The sequence below is a fragment of the Nicotiana tabacum genome, chromosome 14, assembly GCF_000715075.1.
Source record: "Nicotiana tabacum cultivar K326 chromosome 14, ASM71507v2, whole genome shotgun sequence".
Lineage (NCBI taxonomy): Eukaryota > Viridiplantae > Streptophyta > Magnoliopsida > Solanales > Solanaceae > Nicotiana > Nicotiana tabacum.
The window spans coordinates 50762795-50770643 of record NC_134093.1 but is presented as its reverse complement, the minus strand read 5'-3'; the positions used below and the strand labels follow the sequence as shown (position 1 = coordinate 50770643).

General features: G+C 32.6%; 1 protein-coding gene across 1 annotated transcript; it reads right to left on the bottom strand.

The window, feature by feature from the left end:
- Positions 1-585: 585 nt before the first annotated feature.
- LOC107797185 (FCS-Like Zinc finger 8) lies at positions 586-3701 on the bottom strand. Its single transcript, XM_016620048.2, has 3 exons — positions 2701-3701; positions 1728-2610; positions 586-1043 (listed from the first exon to the last, which is right to left on the bottom strand). The coding sequence occupies exons 2-3, from the start codon at positions 2549-2551 to the stop codon at positions 938-940; spliced, it is 930 nt and encodes a 309-aa protein (XP_016475534.1). The 5' UTR covers positions 2552-2610; positions 2701-3701; the 3' UTR covers positions 586-937.
- Positions 3702-7849: the final 4148 nt, after the last annotated feature.

The following is a 7849-nucleotide window of genomic DNA, read 5'->3' as shown; positions in this document are numbered from 1 at the left end:
TAAAAGAAGTTTGTTAAAGTACAACATTTGTGGGTGAAAGTTGAATTTTTGAAAACTTCACTTGAAATGCACAACTAAAACTATGGTCAAATCGGCTTTTAAACTCTTTTTAATTTTATTTTTTTTCAATATTTGACAAAGCTAAAAAGTGCAATTTAAAAATTCTATGAACAATGCAGGAAGTGGATGAACCCATATATTAGTGATATAAGTTTAAAATTTATATGGAACTTAACAAAGAACACACGGTAGTAGCTACACGAGGCCACTAGCCCAATCTTTTAGGGTTTGATCCTTATCTCCTTTTTTAATTTTATCTAGGTTGTCACACTCATTAAACAATAGCATAGGTAAAATAATTTATTGTATAATACTACACCATGATAGTTTCTAGCTGAATTGTCTAATATGAAAGCCTGGTCAAAATAGCTTTAACTTGGCCAATCAACAAATGATGAAAGAGGACATCCCAAAGAAGAGAAAAGAATCTACTCAATTGAGGTCATTGGTTATGATGATGTGTGCATTATTATGGGATTGATTAGTGTATATTATAATACCATAATCAAAGATAATGCCAACAACTTTACTCTAACATCATCAATCAACATCATTATATAAACTTTAAAAAAGCATACAAAGTAGTGTCAGACACATAATCACCTACTACATCTTTTCTTTCAAATAAAAATTCATCAATCAGTTTAATATTATCTCATCAGCTTTCCTGTTCCTCAACAAAGACATTTTCTTACCCCTAAACCGAAAACAAAAAACAAAAAAAGACAGATACATCTAAACAGATTCAATTATGCCAATTTACAAAAAACAGTTTTTGAATCTGCAATAGTCACTCAAGTCTAAAGCCTTCACTTCTTTTTTGCAAGTTGCTACTACAGATAAAACTTGCCATCAGCCTTGAGTGACTCAGTTACTATCAGGAAATAATACCATATACATCATCGGTCTCTGGTTTATCCATTCCCTCTTCCAACATCATTTCTTTGTATCTGCAATCACTGCTACAAAATGCCTTCTCACCTCTAAAAAGAACACAGTACAAAAATACAACTCAGGACATAATGCATCACATATTGTTCTTACAAAAAGGAAAATTTCAAAAGTTTTAATCGATGTATTACTAATCTTTAAGGTACTAAATATAAGATTGCAGAACAAGGTGTGAAACTTTAACATCTACGGTAACTTTTAGATTTAGTCTCTGATAATATTGTACAGAGCCCTATAGAAATTCTCAATGCTAGTAGAAATTTGCAAAGAGAATGTCCAGATTACCTTGTCCTAGAGCAAACTGTTCTAAAAAGGTGTATCAAACAACAATTAAGTCGTGAAAAAGAAAAGCAAAAATCTCACCCTCATGAGTCATGCCAGATTAATAAACTTATAAACTGAAATTATCAAGTACTTTAAAATAAACCATTAAACTTAAACATATAAGATACTTTAAAATAGTCTCCTATTTTAAATGCTCTTTTACAGAATACAGAACCTTTGGAGAAACTCTAAATGCTACAAGAAATTTGTAAGGATGTGTCAAGATTACCATGCCCAAGAAACAGTACTAAAACAAGTCTCGAATAACAATTAAATCATGAAAAGGGAAAAATCTCACCCTCATGACCAGATTAATAAACTCATAAACCGATCAAAATATGAGCATAGCTTATAGGCAAGTTTGAAATTTTAAAATAGAAAATTTGGGTTACCTGTACATGTAAATGTCTTTCCCTAATCCAAGATTTTTCTTGCAAGAGTGACAGAAGCTGAGAAAGCTCCCAGAGGGATAGGGATAGGGATAGCTCATTGGCAGACTGGGAAAATGCTCATTTTCTTTTCTTGAAGCAGAGTACTTAACAACACCACAACAGCTCTCAACAATGCAATCATCAAATATGTGAGTGGTTCGTGGATTTGGACCATATGAAATGACACAAGTGTAGTCCTCAGAAAGCTCCATCTCAGCGGCAGAGAGACTACTGAATGCCCCTGGTGAATTTGGGATGTCCATGTTAGAATTTGAGGACCCAAATGGAGATTTCTTCATAGGAGATGGGGAAAAAGAACCCAACTGGGAATTTCTAGTCTTTATACCAAAATCACCAGGAGAAGGTGGTGAATCAGTAAGGGAACTAGAAAAGGGAGGCAATGTTGTAGGGATCTGAATCTTCAATTGTGAGCCAAAGACAACCATTCTGCTCACAGGATTCAATTCTTTGGAATCAGATTTTTCATCAATGAGAGCATCAACAAGGCCAAGACCAACCCCTTTTGAGTCAAGCTTCTCCCAATGAACTCTACTATCTGGTTTAGGGGATCTTGGAGTGTGTGAGTTAGAATCAGACCAACAAGGGTTTCTAAAAGCAGAGATAGGTTTACTACTATCAAGTATTGAAGTAGGACTCATAATAGACTCAGTATCAGGAAAGCCCTTTGTAGCAAAACCAGTGAACAACCTTGGTGAACCAAAAAAAGAGGAAGAGGTCTTTCTACAGTTATCTGTTGGAGATGGTAAAGAACCATAATCTGCCATTATAACTTTGTTATTGGATATTCTTGAACTTTTCTTTAGCACAAAGATCTTTTTTTTTCCTGCACCAAAATCAAAGCAAAGTTTCAAACTTTACACTTCAAGATCATCAAGAAACAAGTCAAACTTTATTTTCAACAAAGAATACACACCTTGATTAGTTTCAGCTTGAATCCACCATTAACATAAACTCTAAAGCTCAAGATTCAATTTTTAACCAACCCCAGAAACTGTTTTCTTTGTCTTGGAAACTTACAACTCTACCATAAAGTAAGGATCCAAAGAAGAAGAGAAAGATTAAAAAAAAAAAAAAAAGGCAATTTTTTTTCAGCAAGAATCCCTCATATCTGAGAACCGACATGAAACCTCAATAGTCATCATCAAGACCAAACATTTACACAAGCAACAAAAAAAATAATCACACAAAGGCCTATAGAGGTCTTTGGTCATCTTTTTCTCTCACTTTGCTTTTTCCCCTCTTTTGTTTCTTTGTGAATCCTCACACTGTATTATTTCAGCAAAACGATTTCTTTGCATCATAAAGACCCAAAGCCTTACATGCAGACAAAGACCAACATATATATCAGCAGTTATTCAACAAAAAGAAAAATTAAATAATACCCCCCAAAAATAAAATAAAAGTCTAGAAAGTCTGATTCACTGTTCTAGTGCTCCTATTAGTAGTACTTTTTTAACTCTCTACCTCGTAGTGGGTTTTTGTCCTTTTTCACAACCCACTACACTTTAGGCTCTTTTTTCCCCCTTTATCCACCCTTTACTCTTGTTTCAGTTTCTTGAAACAACCCAAGGAGTATTACAGAATATTGTGAGAAAAAATTATGAAGAAAAAGAAAGAATATGAAAAAGGTCAATCAGTGGAGACGCGTGTGCGTGAAAATCAGTGGTTTAGATGAAAACGTCTGGCTTTATAAAATGTGGCAGTTTATTCGTGGTGGGTTTTCTTTTTAGGATTGAAAACTGATCAGTCACTGCACTCAGTCCTACTCGGCTAAACCGCTGCAACTGCTCTTCACTAGCTCTAGAAATCTGCAATCTATCTATAAATGGGGTCGGCAATTGAGTCTATTTGCTGAGGAGATGAGTGCATGAGCAGTGAATTCTTTGTCAGTAGATGCCAATTTTAAGGGCGTGGGTGTACAACTGTGGTACATTGGGAGATTATGTGTACAATCTTTACCGACCTTTTTTACTTTTCCATTTCTTTTGTGAAAAATAAATATTAGTGTCTAATTGAAGACGAAATTTCAGAAATTAAAATTGACATATTATTATGTATAGCAAATTAGCAATACTAAACGTAACATAATATATCATGTGTGTATGGGTAAAATCGGGGGTAAATATCTATCCCGATTTTTCGGTGAGAAAACGGAAGAAAGGCACGGATGCACGAGATTGTAATCGAGGTTGGAAACCCCTCGTATCGAGATCCAGGAAAAGTGAACGATGTGCTCATCATCGGATGTGGTAAAGTGACGCATCCCGGGCCAAGAATGAGTTCTAAGACCTCAAAAAATATGGTAAACGGCAATACACGACGGATAGAGGGCCGTGATATTGGCAGCTAATCGGATATCACCTCGCGGATCTCGCTCGATATCGGTTATGGATCCGTAATTAACGAGAAAGGAAGATTTTTACCTTTTTGTAGACTTATACTAGAGATGAAACTATCCTACTATATGAAGGGGAAAATTTTCTTTTGTAGCACATACCGTAGCACGCGAACCAAAGCAATTCAAGTTTATTTTCTATCTTTTAGATACTGATAAAGTTCTTGTTCACTTGTCCTGTTCTTCATTCACGACTTGGCTCGAACCGAGAGTCCGATCGAGGACGAGATCACTGTTCAATCTTAGTTCAGGCTTGGCCATAACATTACAATTGGTTTGATCGGTTATTTTGTCTTTAATACATTTATCTAATGTTCTTAATTATTTGTGTTGAATCAAACCATGTATCTTTAAAATCGCATACAAATTTAATTGTTATCCAATTTTAGGGTAAACATCATGGTCCTAAATATTTCATGTCACTCATAACATAGTTTTTAGATATTAAAAAGTGATAATATCTTTTGAGATATATATATATATATATATATATATATATATATATATATATATATATATATATATATATATATATATATATGTTACGCCCCGTATTTTGTGTGTGTAATTTACGACTTGTAATATGTCATTCACTATATTTCACTATATTTCATATGCTACTATAGTCCATGCTCGTTGTAAACAATTGTCAATAATTGACTTTTAGCACAAGAGTCTACTCCCTTTGTCTCAAATTATATGTCGTATTTTTCTTTTACACATCCCTTAAGAAAATATTAAATATGAAAAAAAAATTTACTGTTTTACCCTTATTTGTATCCTAAGATATAATCTTTCTTCATTTAATATTTACTCTTAATTGAGATATTGTAGTCTTAAAAAATAATAAATATTAAGGGTAAAATAAAAAAAAAATATTTAGTCTTGAACTTCTAAAATGACAAATAATTTGAGATGGGTAGAGTATTTGGCTTAGCTAAATTTAAGTACTCTTAATGTATGTAGTGGTGTTTGACTCAGTATTATATTTAAGAATGAAATAAAACCTTTGAATTTTGTGATCTAAAATAAACCGTAGATATTTAATGTGGTTGTAATTATTTCATGAAAAATTTACCTCCTATAGCAAAGGTTGATACCTCATTCATTATAAATAAATACCCTTTTAAAATATTATCTCCTATAACTATCTTTTAATTTTTATAGCAAAATATCTATTTATGGCCACTTCCTATCTTTAAGCCATTAAATATGCTGTGTATTATTTTTCTTTCTCCTTCTTTCTTTTTTTTCTCTCACAAAATTACCGTATAGGAAGTAAACTTCTCTCTCCATGATCTCTCTCTCTCTCTCCAATTTCTCTCTGTCACAGCGCCATTCTCTTCCCTATTCTCTCTATCAACGATTCTCCACTGAATCATCTCCATTATCTCTCTCAAATTTTTAGCCAAGCTTGTGAAAATTACTGGTGGAGGACTTGACAGACCATTGTCGAGATCAAGCCCCATTGGCGATGCAGCGTTGGCATAATTTATACCATTGAAGCCATTTATTCCCTCATGAAGTCCAAATACAGGATTTGCTATAAGGGAAGCCATTGATCCTTCCAAGGATGATAAAGGCCCCAAAAGTGCAGATCTCAAAATTTTCAAAGCATAAATGAGAGATTCACTACCTGGACGACTCCGAGTGTGCCGGTACCCGCGGCGACGTCCCACATGGTGGCGACCTGGATATCGGTGGATTGGGGACGGAGTTTGGGGCTGAGAAACTTGAAGAGTCTGTTACCTTTTTTTTTCATTGTATTTCAATGTATCTCGCTGTATTCCATGTATTTCATCGTATTCACTATCTTTTTTTCAATTGTATTTCAATGTATCTCGTTATATTCCATGTATTTCATTGTATTCACCGTCTCGCTGTATTCCATGAATGTATTCATATATTTTTTAATTAATATAATTTATGTATTCAGATGTATATATGTATTCAAATGTATCTTCAATATGTATTCACATGTTTTTGCACTATAGATGAGCTGCTATACTTCATGTATTCAATGTATTTTTATGTATTTAACTATATTCAATGTAATTATATAATTTCAATATATAAATCTATTTGTAAAGATACCACTAAAAAAAGAAATGATGGATTGAATCTCTGAAGATTGCCCTGTTTTGGGGGTGTTTTTCGGTTGAGAATCTTTTCTATAACTGGAATTACAATTTTTGTGTGTTATAATTGAGTTTGTTAAGTTATATTAGGAGTCGATCGCGTTAATTGATTCACTTACCGTTTTTAAACAGCTGAATACCTTTTCTTTTTTTTTTTTGCAAATTTCGTTACTGTATTCACGAATATAGCTCGCGAATATAGTCGAATACTTTCTCTACTTAGCTGGACTCCCCTGTTTTCCGTCGAGTTTTGCTACTGTATTCATGAATACAGTAACAAAAATACATCGAATACAATCTATAACAACTGAAAACATAGTTATAGGAAGTAATTTAGTAAATGGTAGCTATAGCAAGCTAATAATCACTAAAATATAGTGGTTTCTGAAAATTTCTCTTATTTCATTAAGGACAAAGTAGAAAATTTAAATATTCTTGAAGTTGTTAATAAAAAAAAAACTTATTCTTGCTATGTTTTTAATTAAAATCAATTCAGATACAAATTATTTTAAAAAAAAAATTCCTTATCTTATCATTATACGGTACAATATTTTAAAATATGATATCACAATTTTCTCAACGTATTAAGCAGTTTATATTTAAACTTTTCTGTCAATGATTGTTCCAAATTTACGTGTGCTAATGGAATAAGAAAAAAAGAATAAAGTATGAAAAATCTGATTTTAGTATAATGAGGTGCAAATTGGAGACATATGCAACCCTGCAAAGGATGATTTGCAAGACCGGGGATAGAAAGGTGTTGTGAAGAGTGGCAGCTTTCATAGGCAATTAAAGATTGACGAAGGAAGAAAACTGACTTTGGGTATTAATTATTGACAGAGGATATTTTGGTTTTAATCAAAGAATGCAAGGGATAATAAGGTAAATTACTTGATCAAACTTAAAAAGTTTTTAAGCTGCAAAATTCTAAGCAATTTTCAGAATTCGCGAAACACCAAAACAAGCTAAAATATATACTTCTAAGTAGATTTGACCAGCTTCTAAGTTAATTCGAACACCTTTTAAAATTAAATTTATAAGAGAGAGTATTGAACGAATCGATTTACACATTTCTTTTCTTATGAGTCTTGCTTATGTGTGTTGATTGTGCAAAAAATTTTACATTATCAGTATCATTATATTTATTGTTGTATGTTATTGTCTGCCTCTTTCCTCTTGCTTCTCGCCGTTATGTTAGTAATTTTTACACCTCCGTAAATCTTCCGTTATGATTCCAATGGTTAAAGCCATGTTCATGATACAATTTGGTGTTCCTCGTATGATTTTATGAATAGAGATATTGAGAATTATATTATACGTACTTGAATACACTTGAAAGAAATAAAAAAAAAATCCTTCCTTATCTCTCTTCATTTCTTGCTTTCATCTTTGTTATTGTTACCTGTTGACCTTAACTTTTTAACAGTTATTTACTATTTTGTGGACTAGTAATTCATGCTTACGGTAGAAAAATGTCAATAATTAACTTTTAGGGGATAGTTTGCGCATAAAACTTTTTGTACGTAAAG